At 39.1% G+C, this 21,284-nt stretch overlaps 1 protein-coding gene across 3 annotated transcripts in view; it reads left to right on the top strand.

Annotated features, from left to right (window-relative positions):
• Positions 1–21,284, top strand: part of mcc (MCC regulator of WNT signaling pathway) — a 151,024-nt gene that overhangs the window by 106,709 nt on the left and 23,031 nt on the right. For 2 of the 3 annotated variants that reach the window (XM_073068610.1, XM_073068628.1), the window contains 6 exons: positions 458–664; positions 5,429–5,575; positions 5,863–5,952; positions 10,816–10,964; positions 14,675–14,815; positions 19,010–19,110. In XM_073068610.1, the coding sequence (XP_072924711.1) occupies positions 458–664; positions 5,429–5,575; positions 5,863–5,952; positions 10,816–10,964; positions 14,675–14,815; positions 19,010–19,110 (835 nt within the window). The remainder of the gene's footprint in view (positions 1–457; positions 665–5,428; positions 5,576–5,862; positions 5,953–10,815; positions 10,965–14,674; positions 14,816–19,009; positions 19,111–21,284) is intronic. The other variant, XM_073068619.1, reaches the window with a different exon arrangement.

Below are 21,284 nucleotides of genomic sequence, written 5' to 3' on the forward strand. Positions count from 1 at the left end.
TTCTTGATTCACTCAGTGCTAATATGTAATCCAGTCGAATGCATCTATGTAATGAGACAATCAGAAATCTTGTCATTCAGAATAGAGTAAAACTGATATCCTAAGCATATAAGAATATTTTCCATCCACCGTATTTGTTTTGAAGGGAAACTGGGATTTTTCTTAATTTCCTTCTCATCAATCAACCCATACACATTATCACTTGACTTTTAAATACTGTAAATTAGAGATCTGTCTATTTCCAGGACCTGAAATTTGCTTAATATAACTTATTGTAATTAGTTTATTGTCATATACATCTGGATGCAATGAAATTCTTTGCTCACATGAAGTTAACAGAGTAAACAGTGTGCATGGTAATAATACATATAATAGTAACTACAGCAAAACACTTGAATGGTGCCATGTGGTCATTGCTACAACAATAATTTTATACTTTGATGAATATTTTTAATAGACCGTAGAAGAAATTGAGGGAGTACTTGGACGTGATTTCTACCCAACTCTTGCTGAAGAGAGATCTCGATGGGAAAAGGAATTAGCAACTCTTCGGGAAGAAAATGAAAGCCTCACTGCTATGCTGTGTGGCAAGGAGGAAGATCTGAATAGAACAAGAGCCACCATGAATGCTATTCGTGAGGAAAGAGATCGGTTGCGTCGGAGGGCAAGTATACATTTTACTTAAAAATCTGCAATATGGACTTAACAGGAAAGCTGTTGGCTCAGGTTTCTTAATTTTGATCATTTCAATTTTTACTTTCAAGATTGTCCTGCTCTTCTGAGTGTCATTCTCTCTTTTTGGACTTTCTTGGAATATTTTTAACAGAGCTCCCAAGACTGAGTTTCATCCTTTTTAATCCTTTGTCAGTTTCTGAATGCTCCGCGCTGAAGCTTCCAGAATTCTAGTTCTAGATGGGATGGATGCAAAGAAGGTATTTATACTGGTTGAGGAACCTAGAATACGGAGTAAGTCATTTTGGAATGAGACTAGCAGAAATTTTTTCACCCACAGCATGGGAAATCTTTGAATTATTTTTCATCCTTCTGGTCTGTAGCAGTTCAGTCATTGAATACATTCAAATCAGAGATCAATTGATCTTAGGTAATGAATAAAAGGAGGTGAGGAATTTGTAGGAAGTCATGCTGTGGTAGAAGAGTAGCTGAGATTTTGAGTGGCAGAGCAGGCTCTTTTTCCTCTTAAGTGATCCTTCTCCTATTTCTTGTGTTCCTATCTGATGCTGTTGCTTAATTTTGTTGTTAATGTTCAATTCTTTTGAATAAACAGTAAATCATTTGTGATATTTTAGTACTTTGTTATCTTCCTAACCTATTTCATATATTTCTTGCAATGTTTGACTCATATTTTCTGTTTTCTCATTTTGTAAGCACTCATGGCCATACACCCTCCCAGAATTAATCCTTATACTTGCACATCTACCTAATGGTTAAACTGTGATATTGCTTCAAATAAGAAACTTTGAGGATTGAAACCTAATTTCCCTCTCTGAATATTTAAACCACTAATCAGGATAAAGCAAATTTAAGATTTGAGGCTGGATGTTGTTCAGCAAAGGATTATAAACTATTAGTAGGACCTCTGTTTAATAGCCGAATACTACCAATAAATAATCTTGACCCTTGAGTTTGTGCAATTCTTTGCATACACAGAACAAAATCAGTAACACAAGAAATTCCGCAGATGCTGGAAATCCAGAGCAGCACGCACAAAATGCTGCAGGAACTTAGCAAAACTGGAGATTATGGAAATGAATAAACAGTTGACGTTTCAGCTGAGACCCTTGTTTAGGACTAAAATCAATACATTCTTGTGTAGATTGCAAATTTGGGTTGGGCACTTGGTCAGAAAATATGAATGTGAGCAAGATACAGAATGCAAACTGACTTTACAAAATGGTGGCACATGGAACATTATAAGGAGGTTGTGCACTTCAGCAGAATAGAAAAGTTGAATATTTGAATTGTGCAAGACCAGTAGATGGCAATGCTTTGAGAGATCTGGTTTTCTGTATTCAACAAACAAGCAGTTGCAGCATGTAATTAGGAATGGAATATTGAACTTCATTGCAATGGGAATAGAATACAAGAGTAAACAGCTCTTGCTGAAACTTTATAGGTTAGCACATATCTGAAATATAGTTGTGCCTGGAGGCTGTGGAAGTGAGCGAGGTCCTCAATGAATACTGCTCTTCAGTATTCACCAATGAGAGGGAACTTGATGACGGTGAGGACAATATGAGTGAGGTTGATGTTCTGGAGCATGTTGATATTAAGGGAGAGGAGGTGTTGGAGTTGTTAAAATACATTAGCACAGTTAAGTCCCCGGGGCCTGACAGTGTATTCCCCAGGCTGCTCCACGAAGTGAGGGAAGAGATTACTGAGCTTCTGGCTAAGATCTTTATGTACTCGTTGTCCACAGGAATGGTACCGGAGGATTGGAGGGAGGCGAATGTTGTCCCCTTGTTCAAAAAAAGTAGTAGGGATAGTCTGGTTAATTATAGACCGGTGAGCCTTATGTCTGTGGTGGGAAAGCTGTTGGAAAAGATTCTTAGAGATAGGATCTTCGGGCTTTTAGAGAATCATGGTCTGATTAGGGACAGTCCGCATGGCTTTGTGAAGGGCAGATTGTGTGTAACAAGTCTGATAGAGTTCTTTGAGGAGGTGACCAGGCATATAGATGAGGGTAGTGCAGTGGATGTGATCTACATGGATTTTAGTAAGGCATTTGACAAGGTTCCACATGGTAGGCTTATTCAGAAAGTCAGAAGGCATGGGATCCAGGGAAGTTTGGCCAGGTGAATTCAGAATTGGATTGCCTGCAGAAAGCAGAGGGTCATGGTGGAGGATCATGGTACATTCAGATTGGAGGGTTGTGACTAGTGGTGTCCCACAAGGATTCGGTTCTGGGACCTCTACTTTTCGTGATTTTTATTAACGACCTGGATGTGGGGGTAGAAGGGTGGGTTGGCAAGTTTGCAGACGACACAAAGGTTAGTGGTGTTGTGGATAGTGTAGAGGATTGTCCAAGATAGCAGAGAGACATTGATAGGATGCAGAAGTGGGCTAAGAAGTGGCAGATGGAGTTTAACCCGGAGAAGTGTGAGGTGGTACACTTTGGAAGGACAAACTCCAAGGCAGAGTACAAAGTAAATGGCAGGATACTTGGAAGTATGGAGGAGCAGAGGGATCTGGAGGTGCATGTCCATAGATCCCTGAAAGTTGCCTCACAGGTAGATAGGGTAGTTAAGAAAGCTTATGTCGTGTTAGCTTTCATAAGTCGAGGGATAGAGTTTAAGAGTTGCGAGGTAATGATGCAGCTCTATAAAACTCTGGTTAGGCCACACTTGGAGTGCTGTGTCCAGTTCTGATTGCCTCACTATAGGAAGGATGTGGAAGCATTGGAAAGGGTACAGTGGAGGTATAACAGGATGCTGCCTGGTTTAGAGAGTATACATTATGATCAGAGATTAAGAGAGCTAGGACTTTACTCTCTGGAGAGAAGGAGGATGAGAGGAGACATGATAGAGGTGTACAAGATATTAAGAGGAATAGATAGAGTGGACAGCCAGCGCCTCTTCCCCAGGACACCACTGCTCAGTACAAGAGGTCTTGGCTTTAAGGTAAGGGGAAGGAAGTTCAAGGGGGATATTAGAGGAAGGTTTTTTACTCAGAGAGTGGTTGGTGCGTGGAATGCTCTGCCTGAGTCAGTGATGGAGGCAGATACACTAGTGAAAATTAAGAGACTACTAGACAGGTATATGGAGGAATTTAAGGTGAAGGGTTATATGGGAGGCAGGGTGTAAGGGTCGGCACAGCATTATGGGCTGAAGGGCCTGTACTGTGCTGTACTATTCTATGTTCTTTGCCAGAAACATTGACCTCTATAGATGCTGCTTGACCTGCTGAGATTCTCCAGCATTTTGTGTGTGTTAATCTGGATTTCCAGCATCTGCAGAACCTCTTGTGTTTAGCATTCAGATTTGACCTCTTTCAGGACAGATATACTTGGCATTGGAGGTAGTATGGGGAAGATTCGGTAGATTAATTTCTAGGATAAAAGGATTTCTTATGAAGAGAACATTAGGTCTATACACTTAAGGATTTTAGATGAATGAGACATGAAACAAACTTGTGTAAGCTTGTGGTGAGAATGTTTACTTTGGTGTGTGAATATAGAACAGGATATGTGATCACCCATTTAGGCTTAATGTGTAATGCATTATCCTTGGAAGACAGTCTATTTTTAGAATTCTCTATTGCTGAGAGCTCTAAGTGCAATCTTTAAGAACATTCAAGACAATCATATTGAGATGTGGAATTTGTAGAGGTTAGGTTGGAAAGTATAGTTGAGGCCAGTAATCAGTCATGATCTCCAGTGGCTTGGAGGGACATATGATTATTCTTGACACTGAGTTCCTGGGGGAAAGATCCTCAAGAAATGCATATATTACTCTGAGGAATTGAAATTGAGGACCACCTTGTACTGGCTCCCTTCCTGTTTACCCTGATACCTCAGACTTTAGATACAACTCTGAGTCATGTCATCTATAGAAATTCTCTAATATCTCAGCAATATTTGGGTGTATAAAGGGAGGATGGGAGAATAAATACAAGGCCCTGGCGGACGACTTTGTCAAATGGTGCAAGCTGAGTCATCTGCAGCTCAACGTCAGTAAGTCAGAGGAGATTGTGATGGACTTTAGGAAGACTAATCCTGCTCTGCTTCCTGTTACTATTGATGGTGAGGGCATGGATGTGAGGAGGACCTACAGATACTTGGGGGTGAACCTGGATGACAGATGTGTAGAGCACCAACACAGAGGCTGTGTACAAGAAGGGTCAGAGTCTCCTCTATTTCCTGAGGAGAGTGAGATCCCTTGGAGTAGTAGGCTTCTCCTTCATATGTTCTATCATACAAAATTGTATGTGGTGGTGTGCTGGGGCAATAGCATCAATGCAGGTTAAACTGATTAGAAAGGCTGGCTCTGTTATAGGAGTCAAACTGGACACTTGGACTGTGGTAGGGCAAAGGATCCTATGGAAAATCCTGGTAATTCTGAACAATGTTTTTTACCCTCTGCACACCACCTTGGCTGAACAGAGGATCACTTTTAGTCATAGATTAAGACAGCTACACTGTTTTAAAGAGTGCTATATTTTTATCCTCGTCCATTAGGCTCTATCATGAGCAACCTATAGCTGGGGAAGTGATAGCCCCCTCCTGTTAGACAGTTTGAGGTAACTTATTTTTTATTCTTATTTTTCTTCCGATTATTTGTATATCTGTGCCACTTTGACACTACATTGTAATTTCCTTTGGGATCAATAAAGTATATATCTATCTTTATTGTTTATTGCTATTGTAAAATATTAATATTGAAAATTTACACAAGTTTTGTTTCTAATTTAGGTTAGAGAGCTCCAGACGCGTTTACAAAGCTTGCAAGCATCTGGCCCAGCTAGTCCAAGTCGGCTGGCTGCAACCAGTCGACCGGTCAACCCCAGTACTGGTGAACTCAGCACCAGTAGTAGCAGTAATGACATCCCCATTGCGAAGGTGAGTTTTTATGGCCTTGTTCTCCACCACATTATGAATCAGCTACTGTCGTTTGGTTGCTCTGCACAAACTTTGAAGTTACCTTTGAAGGATTAATTTTTTTTTTGAAGCTCAAAGTCTTAGAGTAGCCATAGAGGACATGGAGAAAGGCAGTGTTGTTGACTTGTTGACCATTATGTAGAATTAAAGAATGAAGTGTTTATCAATGGCTGATTTTGTAATATGCTGAGTTTTTACATTGTGTGAAGGGCAACTACTAATTCTGACAGTCCTTCCCTAATTGATAGGTTGCTGAACGAGTAAAGTTGTCTAAGACTAGGTCTGAATCTTCATCTTCAGATCGACCAGTTCTGGGATCAGAGATCAGTAGTATTGGAGTAAGTATTTAAAACTTCAGAAATGATGGTTCATCTAAAATGAGCTGATCACTTACTAATTTTCCATTTTACCTTTTAACCACCATCACCAATAAGATACTAATTAACTGCTTATCTTTCTGTCTACCAGGCAACAAAATAAAATCAACTTTTTACTTTCCACTGTTCATGATTACCATGATTTGCAGTTATGCAGTTTGCTAACTTCAAGATGTAATGAAGACCAGAAATTGAGTAACATCTTATGAATCTTTAATACAGGCTCTCCCCAGGTTATGAATGCCTACACGAGCTCCCATAATATTAAATTCAGTCTCCCTCCCTCTTTCCTCCTCCCACAACTTTTAGTTATTATTCCTATTGACCTTGTGTACTTTTGCTGCCGATCATTTAAATATGCTGGAGGTATGGGTACCATGTAGAGTGATTATTTTTGTGTACTTCCTAACTATGGACATCTTTCAAAAAAAAAATTAAACCCATTCGTTATTTGGTGACAGCCTGTATTAAATGTTTAAATTCTAAGCACAATGAATGTAGTCAAAACTGGTAAGTCAGTGTAATATCAGGAGAAATGTGGAAAAAAAGAGTTTAGAATAGACATCTTGGAATGCAAAGGAAATGTGTAGCAGGGTTATGAAATAGTGATTATGAATTTAAATCTTCCTAAAATTGTTTTCATAATTTTGCTATGATAAGATCATAATTCATGGAGAAATAGAAGCAGTGCAGTGGGATCACTTCCCTCTAGAATTCTTGTAAGAAAATCAAAATTTAGGGTTTAGTTATGTGGGCCTAAACATACAGCAATTTAGATTGGTTGATTACATATCCAATTTGCAATTTTATCTCTGAGCTGGACTCTGTTAAAGTAAATATATACTGTAGTTTTGATTCCTCTTATTTTCTCCCATTTTCTCCTGAAGATGCTGACCATTGTTTCACAAGGAAAATATATGAATAAATGTTATATCTCATGGTAGTGTAATGCTATTACAGCACCAGCAACCTGGGTTCAATTCCCATCACTGTCTGTAAGGAGTTGTACATTCTCTCCATGACCACTCTGATTTACTCCTACATTCCAAAGATGTACAGGCTAATAAGTTAATTGGTCACATGGTGTAATTGGGTGATGCAGGCTCATTGAGCCAGAAGGGCCTATTACTGTGCTATACCTCTAAATTTTAAAAAATTAAAATAGTTCAACATTGAGAGTCCATAGGCCATAATCCATATGAAGGAAAATTTCATGGATAAACATAATCTGATGTCAGGTATACATTTCCATATGACACCAGAGACACGTTTTAACTCAGTACCCACTCTCCACACTGAGCTGCTTTCCTCATCCTCATTCTCATTGGGATGCTTAGACAGTTAATGAGATATACTGCACAATTTGAGGTCCTATCCATGATTTATCTTCAGCCTTTAAATGCCACAAAGGAAAATGTTTATTGGTAGCACAAAGTATGATCCCCAGAACAACACTGCAGGAGTTCCTCAGAGGATGGCAGAGTAGTGCAGCTTCAGGGTCCCTCTGTGTTGAGTTTGCACATTCTCCCTCTCATCCTGTGGATACTCTGCTACCAAAAGTTGCCTCTTGTGTGGGTGTGCGGCAGGAGCATTGGAAGGAGTTAATGAGCATGTGAAAGAGAATAGGTTACAGCAAAGTAAGTGTGGGTATGGCATGGACTGGATGACCAAATGCTGCTCTTGGCCCAACTATCTTTAGCTGCTTCATCAATGAACTTCCATCATAAGATGTCTGTTTTTCTCTCCAGAATCCCTAAAGGAACAAAGCAGACCATGTCAGCCTGCAAAGAAACCTAGATGATATTCAGGCATGAGCTGATAAGTAGCAATACTTGCACTGTGCAAGGAATTCTCATTCAGATAAAGGAGCACCTAACCACTTGGCATTAGTGTTCAATAGTATTAAATTGTTGACTCTCTCAGATGCAACATTTTGTGGATAATGCTGACTAGAATTGTAGCTGGATTGGCCATAGTAATACTGTGTCTGCAAGTGCAGGTCAGAAGCTTGATGTTCCTCAGTAATTAACTCACCTCTTCACTTCCCACAGCCTTTCCTCTAACTACAAGTCACAAGCTAACAATATGTGGGAATGTACTCCAGTTTTGTCTGCTTCCAAAACTTTAAGAAGCTTTATTACTATTCAGGACAAAGCAAGCTAATAACTGCAACCCCATGAACCACATTATGTTTCCATTTGCTTGACCCTGCAATGTTCATGCTTTTCACCAGTATTGTATCTCAGCTGCAGTATACACTATCTACAAAAGTTACAACATTTACTTCTCAAGGCTACTTCAAAAACATCTCCCAAATCTACAATCCACACAAAATGCTGGAGGAACTCAGCAGACCAGGCAGCATCTATGGAAAAAAAGTACAGTCAATATTTCGGGCTGAAATCCTTCGGCAGGACTGGAGGAAATAAAGCTGGGGAGTAGATTTGAAAGGATGGGAAAAGGGGGAGAGAAACACCAGGCGATAGGTGAAACTTGGAGGGGAAGGGATAAAGCAAAGAGCTAGGAAGTTGATTGGTGAAAGAGACAGAGGCCATGGAAGAAAGAAAAAAAGGGGGAGGGGAGGAGCACCAGAGGGAGGTGATGGGCGGGCAAGGAGATAACATGAGACAGGATGGGAAATGGTGAAGGGGGAGGGGGAGGCATTCCTGAACCATGATGAAAGGCAATGGTAATGGATGGATTGAAAGGTAACCACCTGTAGGTTTCTCTTAAAACTTTCACATTAACCTGACTTGTTTTTTCCTTCAGCTGCATCCTTCTTTCCACATGCTCCAGCTTATTCCTTCTTCTTCCTCTGTCTTCACTTAATTCCTTTTTCATAGGTTCATTATTCTTCTTGCCATACTGGATCTGAAAAACTTATATTAATTTTTATTACTTTATGTATTGCCACGAGATTGACCAGCAAAACTACAAATGAATATTGATATATTGTGGACATGTTGCCCGTTGTATAAAGGTATTCACTTTCTTTTGCCTTTTGCAAAGGGGAAGAAGCCAGATTGTTAACTCAATGCATCCAACTTGCTTTTACTTTTTCAACCTTTCTCCAATTCCTTCCTGTCATATTGTGGTCATTACTATTATTAGATATTCCATTAGGAGGCAGAATGCTGTTGTGAGCAATGTTCCCTCTAATTTTTAGAAGTCAATGTGCACAAAAGTCATGTTGTGCAAATTTTTTTCCTGTGACAAAAGTACGTGCGCACTGAATGCACACGTGGCACAGTTTATGTAGGTTTACAAAATATTTGACATAAAACTGCACAGAAGAACCACAAAATAACATACATATTTAAGTCTCTCAGTTATTTTTTCTCTCTCCTGTCTTTGGCATTTACCCATTCTTTGTAAACTCTATCTAGACTAATAGAACTTCCATCCAATTGATAGCTTTTGATTTTCATTCCCAGATCTTCATGGTGTGCTACACAGTGTTGCTGAACTAAGTGTGGCCAACTAACTCTGCCCAACATTACTGATGTTCTATCAGACGTAAACATCACCATTTTATGGAGGTCAAGTTTCTTCTCTTCATAAAACTGCTTTATCGCTGAAACAATAGAAGAAGCATCACACGCCTGCTGCTGAACTATTCCGCCAAAAAACATTTTATAAACAGTACAATCTTTAGATCTGAATTTGAAGTACAGGATGAGACATTTGTTGACAGATATGTCTGTGGTTTCTTCAACTGTTAATGTGTGAAGATCTGCTGATGCTATTTCTTCAAACATGTCTTTCTGAACAATATAGTTGATAGTCTTTAGAAATTCAGACGCATAATTTTTGCTTCACCAGCTGTCTGGGAATTGAACATAATTTTTCCATATGTTCATTAATGTGTTGAACTGAATGTAGAGTTAGTCATTTTAACAGCTAACAACACACTGTCGAACTTTGATCTCCTCTGGGTTTGATCGTTTTTGCTCTTGTTCATCTGCATTCAGCCATAACATGCGTAGCACTCCTGTAACAGGTAATGATGGGTTCTGTTGCCTGAGCTTTTGTACACTGTCCAAATGCGATTTACTTGCCAAATGACGCTTCAAAAAGTCAAGTTTCAAAATACCATTCCACTTCTTTCCACTAGTAAATTCTCCAGCAACTTTCGCATCACGACAATACAAACAGATAACTCCAGTTTCCAAATCATACATAAATATTTCTCGTATCTGAATGTTCATGACCTCATGAGCTTTCAGTGTAGCAGTTTCTACTATTTTGTTAAGCCATTCAACTTTAAACAAATTTGCAGTTCTTTTGCGCTTCACGCCCTTTGCTTCTTGTGAATTCAATATAGTGAATCAATATTTTTTTCAATAAAAACTTAGTAAGCTATCTACAGGATTTGAAACAGATCTTTGTAAACTTTATGATGTGAACACTGTCTGCCAAAGATGGCAGCTGCCGTGATGAAGCTGTACAAACCGGAACAGGAAAGGTGAGGTGGCGTAAATTAGTGACGTGCATTGTGGTATTTGAAAAACTGACTATCTAGTTAACAGAAATATTTAGCTAAAAGATTATCTTCAATAAGTATTATTATTAATTACTACATTATTTTAGGTAACTAACCTTTTGCACGCACATTAATTTCCTTTGTGCGCTAGTTGAAAAACGTGTGTGCACGCACACAGGTTAGAGGGAACATAGGTTGTGAGTAATTTTTTTGCCAGTCTGTTAAACTATTCTTTTAATCAGAGCGCTCTGCCTGCAACCATAAGCGGAGGTTTCATTCACTGCCACACAATGGTACACTTCACGAGCACCATGTAAGTTTAATTTCTTTCATTTAAACAGGTGTCCAGTAGTGTGGCAGAGCATCTAGCCCATTCTTTGCAAGACTGCTCCAATATTCAAGAAATATTTCAAACACTCTATTCTCATGGATCGGCTATTTCTGAAAGCAAAATCCGTGAATTTGAGGTTGAAACAGAAAGGCTGAACAGGTAAAATGTTTGTTACAGTATTAATTTTAGGATGAACAGGGATTTAAAAATAAGAGTTGTGCCAGTGGCATACCTTAATACTACGTCACTTTGCTACAGCACAAAGAGATAGCAAGCATCCATTCCAAATGCAACTTCATATATGAAGCCCTGATAATTATTTGGGCAGAACTTTTTATTTTCTCCTAAACAAAGAGCAGGAAGGATGACAATCTTTAGCAGTTTTTGATGGCAAACTGAGACAAGTCTTGTACTTAATTACACGAGAGTCTGTAGTTGATGGAAACTGGAAGAAGAAGCAAATTGTTCGAGGAACTCAGTAAAGCCAAGCAGCATCAATAGAAGCAAAGGAAAAGTGAATACTTTGGGTCGAAACCCTGTGTCAGAGTGGAAAGCATAGAGGGGAGATGGCTAGTATAAAGATATAAAGGTAGACAATAGATTGAACCAGGTGAGGAAGGAGATCTTGAACAGATGGAGAGAAGTGTTGGGAGAGCGGAGGGTGCATAGAAACAGAGTTTGGAAGACAATGGAGGTAAGTGTCTGTAGATACTGGAATCAGATAAATAAAGATGATTATAAGTGAAATCAGATAAAGCAGGGATGGTGGGGATGAAGGAGTGCATTGGGTGAGGGATTAGGCATAGGAAATGTAGGTACCTGAACTTGAAAATTTAATGTTCATAACATTTGGTGTACATTACTGGGGCAGAATTTGTACCATTGGGTTGTAGTCTAGAATAGATTGGGTAATCTGCAACCTTGATGGTATATTTAAGTAGATACATAAAATGTTATGGGCAGAGATAGAAAATAACTAAAAAAAGATTGTTGGGATACTGCTTCTCTATGTATAATCTGAAAGACTAGAATAAAAATGGTAGAGATTTTGTAATGTTTATACACAGCCCTGGTTAGATCATACAAATTACTAAGATTTGTTCATGGCATCTCACAGGAAAAACATACTGGCCTTGTAGAGAAAGCAATCTAAATCTACCAGAACAATATTGGGACTCCATGGAGAAATAAGGAGAGTTCACTAAAGCTGTGATAATTTTTCCTGAAACTTATAAAACTGGGTGGCAAATAGAGTTAAGCCTTTCAGGAATGAAGTTAGAAAGCACTTCTGTATGCAAAAGTGGTAGGAATTTGGAAACCATTTCCACAAAAGGAATTTGATGCTTGTTCATTTATTAAATCTATCCATCTTAAGTTTAAAAAAATTGACAGCTATGATATTAAAAGATATATAGTGTAAAAGTAGGTGTATTGAGATATGAGGTCTTCCATTGGTCAGGGTCGACCATGGATATTTCATCCTACACAAGCCATTATGTGATAACCAAGCCAATGTGCAAACCAGGGGAGTAGGGTATGGAGAACAAGCTATTGGCCGTACAGCAAGCTCCCCCTTTTCATGCAGTTGATGAATCCAAAGGAATTGGAGAGATCAATACAGTTTGACACCAGTGACACCACAAGAGTTGCCAGTCAACGTTGAATTCAACTTATATATTTCCTCGAGGTTTACTCCTGAAGCCTTCCTCACAAATGGGTATAGCCGTAATGCAGCAGGGGTTTGAGATCAGAGCTTTCTTTCTCCTAGATGAGCTGCCAACCACAGCTGACGAACCCCATCTGCCTGAAACGACTGTTTTTAAGGCATCAGTAACCCACCTTTGCCCCTTCTCCCATCAGTAGAAACTGTACTACCAGGCTCAGTAGCTAAGCCACATGTGAAGGTCAGGAGCTGGACTTGGGTTGTCAGAGGCTTTTTGAGACGCATGCCATTGGGGACATTTAATAGGTAGTTGCAGCTTATCCCCACTACCTCCCTTGGTTTTGACAACTTTAAGGAATCAAGCTGTATTGATATAATTTGGCAGAAAATGGCAATCTCAATAAATTGGTGAACAGATTTGAATGATAAACCACCTACTGCTGTTCCAGTGATGGATTGGGAAGAAAGATTATGGATGGACAATTATCATTTAAATTAGTGGTGAATGCTGTTTTGTGCCTGGTGAGCCATTTAAGGTTTAATGAAAACCTAATTTGATGATTGGTTTTGTCAGAAAATATAGGGAGAAGATGCTTCCGCTGGTTGGTTTGTAAGCAGAGGTCTTTGGTTTTATTTAACAGTCAGAGTGTAAAGGTAAAATAAAATACCATTTTCCACAAATGATGCACTAGGTTCCATAGGAAATTTTTAAAAGACACTTAAACATGTATGACAAGAGCATATGCAAGGCTGCAGGATAATATTTTAGGAATAGAGCTGTTTGGGCAGTTCATTCAAATATCTTGTATGGGGGAAAACTGATTCAACGGCATGTTCAATAATTTTAAGATTTTATCTTCATGCTTTTATCCTTACCTTTTGTTATTAGGTAGGAAAATAAGCTGTTAGGAGAGAAAGAGGTGATAAAGGGACATAGATGAGGTAAATTAGTGGGCAAAGAACTACCAGAGAACCAGTGCGATAATGTGACATCACTCATTTTGGCAGGAAAAATAAAGTAAAACGTATTATAGAAATGGTGAGAGACAGTAGATTGCTAGAAGTTCTGTAGAGTGATTTCCAGAAGGCTTGTATGCAGATACAACAAGTAACTCTTAAGCTAACAGAGGTTTTTGTTTATTGCAGGATGAACTGGATAGAAAAAGATGGCAGTGCTCCAATTATGTAGGGCATTCGCACATTGACATATAGAGTATTGTGTACATTTTGAAAGCAATTCTTTGAAAAGTTGAGTGAACTTGGCTTTTTCTCCTTGGAGCTATGGAGAATGAGAGGTGACCTGTTAGAGGTGTACAAGATAATGAAAGGCATTGATCATGTGGATAGCCAGAGGCTCCCCCCCTCCCCCCCAGGATGGAAATGGCTAACAAGAGGGTGTATAGTTTTAAGGTGCTTGGAAGTAGGTACAGAGGGGATGTCAGAGTTAAGTTTTTCACATAGAGTGGTGGGTGTATGAAATGTGCTGCTGGCGATGGTAGTGGAGGCAAATACAATAGGGTCTTTTAAGAGGCTCTTAGATTGGTACATGGAGCTTAGAAAAATAGAGGGCTTTGCAGTAGAGAAACTCTAGGCAGTTTCTACAGTAGGTTACATGGTCAGCACAATATTGTGGGCCGAAGGGCCTATAATGTGCTGTAGATGTCTATGTTCTATGTTCAATTCGGAGGAGGTTTACTAAGATCACAGCTGAATTAGGCAGCTTGTCTTGTGCTGAAAGTTTGAAAAGGCTAATCTTCTAGCTATTGCAGTTTAGAAAAGCCAGGACTATCTTGATTGAAATACACAAACCTTGAGAGTTTTGACTGGGTGGAAGGAGTTGAGGATGATTTCTCTTGCAGAAGAATCCAGAGCCTGTAGTCGCTGTTTAAACGGAAGATGTCACCCATTTCTGACAGTCAATGGGAGATGTAAATAAAACTTTTTGATTTTTATGGTTCAATTTGGCAGTTTGATAAGTTTGTGTATTACCAGAGGTAGATGGAAATGTGCAGTTGAGATTATAATCCGATCAGCCATGATTTTATAAAATGGCACAACAGGGTAAAAGGTCTGTGGTCTATTCTTATTCCAAATTTGTGTTAATTGTATGTTGTAATATTTGGAACAATGACCCCATTTCTGTTATCCTTTTAATAGTTTAAATTAAACATTAATTGATACAGTTCATAATGTTTTTACCTTTCAGTCGTATTGAACATTTAAAATCACAAAATGACCTTTTAACCATTACTTTGGAAGAATGCAAGAGTAATGCTGAAAGAATGAGTATGCTGGTTGGTAAATATGAATCCAATAGTACAGCATTAAGACTTGCACTGCAATACAGGTAAGTGTAACAATTACAAATTGGGTTTTTGATGCTCCTAGCTGTAAAAATATTTTACCCAATTCTTTTTTTAAATTCTTTAAAAGCTGTTGTGACTTCCCTTTCTGGATGTTTGTACTGCACATCATGAGATAATATAAATAATCAGAAAGATACCCACCCATTACATAAGTTCACAGAGCCACTCCTAATCGACCCAGAAAACAGATTTTTTTTCAGCGTTATAACTATGAGACTTCAATCAATCACTTTAAAATAGAAAGCTACTATAATTAAAATAGATAAGTCAAGAAATCATAATGCAAACACAAGAGTGCTACAATGGTATACAAGTGGGATATCAAGACCATCCTCTTCTCTTTCCCACAACCTATCCCTTTTCACCCCAAATTTTTTTGCATCTGAGGCTCAAAGTCTTGGGCGGAACCTAACTATGCGTTACGCACTATCAAATTCTAAAGTGTGCCTTTGAATCAACAATTTGAAATCTGGGCATGAAGACTGGTGCACATATAGCTGTACTGTGGTTGGCAGTAATTGCAAATTCTAGCCATGAGACATTCACAGTCAGGCTAAGTCAGCTCCCAAGACACTGATCTCAGTGGAAGAGAAATCCCGGCATCAAATAATGTTTGGATTCTCCTGTGTAAGTTTGGAGAATCTGTTTAAAATAGAGAGGCAGATGTTTATTGCTAGAGTTTTGTCTGTACATAGGTTTAAAAAAAAATCTAAGCAGGTGGCTCAGTTTAGAATCAGAATCAGGTTTATTATCATCAGCATGTGTCGTGAAATTTGTTAATGTAGTAGCAGCAGTTCAATGCAATACATAATATAGAAGAAGAGGGGAAAAATAATGATAAATAAATCAATTAATTGCCATATACATATATTGAATAGAATAAAATCATGCAAAAAACAGAAATAATATATACTAAAAAAGTGAGGTAGTGTTCATGGGTTCAATGTCCATTTAAGAATCGGATGGCAGAGGGGAAGAAGCTGTTCTTGGATCGCTGCGTGTGTGCCTTCAGCTTCTGTACTTCCTACCTGTTGGTAACAGTGTGAAAAGGGCATGCCCTGGGTGCTGGAGGTCCTTAATAATGGATGCTTCCTTTTTGAGACACCACTCCCTGAGATGTCCTGGATACTCTGTAGGCTAGTACCCAAGATGGAGCTGACTAGATTTACAAATCTCTGAAGCTTCATTTGGTCCTGTGCAGTAGCCATACCATTACCAGAGAGTGATGTAGCCTGTCAGAATGCTCTCCATGAGCACATCTAAAGAAGTTTTTGAATGTATTTGTTGACATGCCAAATCTCTTCAAACTCCTAATGAAGTATATGAGAAATTTAGGATTTCTGCATTCAAGCATTTATGCTAAGGAACTCCCAAATTTCCTGTCACTTACTATACAAGGGAAATAGAATTAGTTGTGTTGGAAAACTGGCATTTCCTTGCAAAATTGAGCTCATTGTAACAATTACCAATGGAAGTTGAAAGCTATAAAATATAGAACCATAGAACATTACAGCACAGTACAGGCCCTTCAGCCCTCCATGTTGTGCCGACCCATATAATCCTTTTTTTAAAAAAAAGTACTAAACTCACACTACGCCATAACCCTCTATTTTTCTTTCATCCATGTGCCTGTCCAAGAGGCTCTTAAGTACCCCTAATGTTTTAGCCTCCACCACCATCCCTGGCAAATCATTTCAGACATTCTCAACCCTCTGTGTAAAAAAAAAAAACTTACCCCTGATGTTTCCCCTAAACTTCACTCCTTAATTTTGTACATATGTCCTCTGGTGTTTGCTATTGGTGCCCTGGGAAACAGGTACTGACTATCCACCCTATCTATGCCTCTCATAATCTTGTAGGCCTCTATCAAGTCCCCTCTCATTCTTCTACGCTCCAAAGAGAAAAGTTCCAGCTCTGCTAACCTTGCTTCATATGATTTGTTCTCCAAACCAGGCAACATCCTGGTAAATCTCCTCTGCAGCTTCTCCATAGCTTCCACATCCTTTCTTTAATGAGGTGACCAGAATTGAACACAATACTCTAAGTGCGGTCTCACCAGAGATTTGTAGAGTTGCAACATGACCTCTCTACTCCTGAACTCAATTCCCCTGCTAATGAAGCCTAGCATCCCATAGGCCTTCTTAACTACCCTATCAACCTGCGCAGCGACCTTGAGGAATGTATGGATTTGAACCCCAAAGTCCCTCTGTTCATCCACACTCTTAAGTAACCGACCATTAACCCTGTACTCAGCCTTCTGGTTTGTCCTTCCTAAATGCATCACCTCACACTTATCTGGATTGAACTCCATCTGCCATTTTTCTGCCCAACTCTGCAGCCTGTCTATATCCTCTTGTAATCTTCGACAACCTGCATCTCCATCCACAACTCCTCCAATCTTCGTGTCATCCGCAAACTTACTCACCCATCCTTCCGCCTCTGCATCCAGGTCATTTTATAAAAATCACAAATTCCAGGGGTCCCAGGACAGATCCCTGCAGCACTCCACTAGTCACCGACCTCCAGGCAGAATACTTTCCTTCCACAACTACCCTCTGCTTTCTTCCTTTAAGCCAATTTTTTATCCAAACAGTCTAGGTTCCACTTTTCTCATGCCTCATGACTTTCTGGATGAGTCTCTCGTGAGGGACCTTGTCAAATGCCTTGCTGAAGTCCATGTAGACCACATCCACTGCCCTCCCCTCATCAATTTCTTTTGTTACCTCTTCAAAAAACTCAAGCAGGCTCGTGAGGCATGATCTTTCCTTCACAAAGCCATGTTGACTCTCCATGAGTGGACTGTACTTCTCCAAATGCTCGTAGATCCTATCCTTAAGAATCCTTTTCAGTAATTCACAGAGCACCAATGTAAGACTCAACAGTCTATAGTTCCCAGGTTTCTCCCTATTACATTTTTTAAACAAAGGAACTACATTTGCCATTTTCTAGTCCTCCGGCACTTCCCCTGTAGCCAAAGATCATAGCTAATGCTCCAGCGATCTCTCCTCTCAATTCCCACAACAACTTGGGGTGTATCATATCCGGCACTGGGGATTTTATCAATCTTGATGTTTTTAAGAAGATCCAGCACTTCTTCCGTAATCTCCACATTGTCCAGCACACAGGCCTGTTCTATTTCGACCTTACCCTGATCAAGATCCTTTTCACTTGTGAATACTGAAGCAAAGTATTCATTTAGGACCTCCCCAACCTCCTCCGCCTCCAGGCACATGTTGCCCTCTTTATCCTTTAGCGGTCCCACCTTTGTTCTCGTCATCCTCCTGTTCTTCACATGAACATAGAACACCTTGGGGTTCTCCTTAATCCTACATACCAAGGCCTTCTCATGCCCCCTTCGAGCTCTCCTAAGTCCTTTCTTTAGCTCCTTCCTGGCTACCCTATATTTCTCATGAGCCCCTCCTACTTCCTGCTTCTTATATCTAACATATGCTTCCTTTTTCCTCTTGACGAGTTGCCTCACGTGTTTCGTCAGCCACGGTTCCCTTTTCCTACCATTTTTTCCTTGCCTCAGTGGGACAAACCTATCCTGAACCCAGCTCAAGTGGTCCCTAAACTTCTCCCACATTACTTCTGTGCTTTCCCCTTTGAACATCTGTTTCCAATTTACTCTCGCTAGTTCCTGCCTCATCCCTTCAAAGTTAGCCCTTCCCCAGTTAAGCACTTTACCATTCTGTCTGATCTTATCCCTTTCCATATACCATATATATACTACATATATTTGTTCAAGCAGTATGGCTGATCATATCTCCACCCCTCCATGCTCCTAACCTTATGTGCCTAGCATCACTTTATGGACATAAAATTAATATATAGCTATCTTACATGTTTATATTTATTATTACTATTGTGTCTTTATCTTTTTTTGTGTGTTGCATCGGATCAGAAGTAACAGTTATTTCATACTTCTGTACATGTGTACTGGAAATGATATTAAATAATCTTGAGTCATACAGTATTTATACAGTTTATTATAGCAAACTACACACAATTCAATGTTTATCAAAAATAACATCAAATACACATTTATGGATGTACTTCCTGTTTTAATTGTCCATATGTTTATGTTGCAAGTTTTTTTCAACATATAATGTTAACATAACTTCAAGTTATTAAATGTAGTTACTTATTTTCACCTAATTTGCTTGTATTCTAAGTGAACAGTGCATAGAAGCATATGAATTATTATTGGCACTAGCAGAGAGTGAACAAGGACTCATTTTGGGCCAATTCAAGGCTGCAGGTGTTGGATCAGTTGGTGAGTACAAAAATATATTCATATATTAAAGTTACACTTATAATGTATTGATTATCATTGCTTTCTTGTCACATTTTGTTATGTCCCTGCGTTGTGTGCACTCAGCAACAACTTATCCTTGAATTTGGATGTGGCCAAATCCAGCCAACTTTGCATAGTCAAATTGAACAGCCTCACTTAGTTATACAAATAGAACTAAACCTTACTCAGTTAGCTTCACTGACTCACCATAAATGGTATCTAAGAGGTGTACAAATGAGGGAGCAGCCTGGACATCTTCAACATTCACCTTGGGTAAAATGAAGTCTCCCGTATCAAGTCAAGCACAGGTAAGGAAACCATCTGATTTAAAAACATCAACTGTTCTCCTTCAGCTGTCTAAGCAATGGAAATAGTAAAAGCACAGAATGTACTTGGTGAGGCAACATTTGATTGAATGTGGCATCGAGATATTCTGTGATGAAACTGAGGCTGATGTGTATCAAGGGGAAAACATCACTGTTTGAAGTCATGTTTAAAGGAAGAGATAGTTATGGTAGTAGTTGGAGATCAAAGGTCCCAGGCACATGATATAATTTCCTGTTTTCAGCTGTTCCTTCACAGATCAAAGTTCAAAGTAAATTTATTATCAAAGTACATATATGTCACATTGTACAACCCTGAGATTCAATTTCTTGCAGGCATGCACAGTAAATCCAGAATCACAATAGAATCTGGACCGCACCCAACAAGACGGACAATCAGTGTGCAAACAGCTGTGCAAGTACAAAAAGAAAATGATAATAATAATAAATAAATAACCAATACAAATTGAGAATGTGAGGTGCAGAATCCTTGAAAGTGAATCCAAAGGCTGTGGGAACAGTTCAGTGATGGGGCGAGTGAAGTTGTCTTCTCTGGTTCAAGAACCTGATGGTTAAGGGGTAATAACTGTTCCTGAACCTGGTGGTGTGGATCCTGAGGCTCCTGTACCTTCTTCCTTATGGCAGCAGCAAGAAGAGAGCGTGCCTGGATTTTGGGGGCCTTTGACATGGATGCTGCTTTCCTGTAATGCTCAGTGGTGGGGGAGGGCTTTACACATGATAGACTGGGCTGTATCCAATAATAACTGTAGGATTTTATGTTGAAGAGCATTGGTGTTTCCATACCAGGAATTCAACCGTGATTCGTGATTCAACTAGTCAATATACTCTCCCCCACACATCTTTAGAAGTTTGTCAAAGTTTTAGATTTCATGCCAAATCTTCGCAAATTTCGAAGGAATAGAGGCACTGTTGTGCTTTTTTTGTAATGGCGTTTATGCCAAAGGTCACAAGTTGAAATTTTTACTGATGGTTGCACAATATTCAATTCCATTTGCAACTTGGCAAGTGAAGCACTCCATGCCAGCAATTAACTGGGAAATGGCTTTTTAAATGCTGGTCTAATCAGCTGACCTAATGTCTTAAAATGTGAATCACTAAGTGATGTTTGAGGTATATGGTAGTTGATGAAAGAGGAGAAAGATGAGATGGAGAGGGGCTTTTACAATTAAATGAACCAAATTTCCCTCAACTAATACCTTCAGCAAAAATATTGCTCAAATACAAAATAGAATTCACCCTCTGCACAATTTTGCTGAAATAGTTACTGGATTAATGTGTCCTAAGATCCAAAATGCTTTTGACACTTGAGATCAGTTGGAGCCAGACCAGTTAAGAAAAAATGGTATTTTTTTTGTGCTTTACTGCTTCTCAAGCATTATAACAATGCTACCAGGTTGGCTTCTGTTCAATAACTGGCCAACTTGAATTTTAACAAATTTAGTTAGAGGTGTTTTGTGCATTCAGTAGATTAATCAACAAATGTATTTACTGGAGACATAATGATAGTAAAATGTTCCATGGCTGTTCATCGTGTTGTGTTTGAAGAATATTTGACAGTTGGGAACATTAAGATTCTGTAGGTAGTTTGTTAAAACACAAGTAAGTTTAAGGGATGCCCCAAAGAGAGACAGTGAATTACTGAAGCAGATAAATTGAGGGAGAGAATTCTGGGTCTTGAGACATTTACAGCTGGAAGCCAGATGATCAATGGCAAAGCAATTAAACTTTTTCAAGTGTAAGAGTGTTTGGCAGGAAGACATTAGAAGATAGATACTTGAAGCAGTAAGAGCTTTAGGAGTTGATGAGATA

Source organism: Hemitrygon akajei, chromosome 2 (genome assembly GCF_048418815.1).
Source record: "Hemitrygon akajei chromosome 2, sHemAka1.3, whole genome shotgun sequence".
Classification (NCBI taxonomy): domain Eukaryota; kingdom Metazoa; phylum Chordata; class Chondrichthyes; order Myliobatiformes; family Dasyatidae; genus Hemitrygon; species Hemitrygon akajei.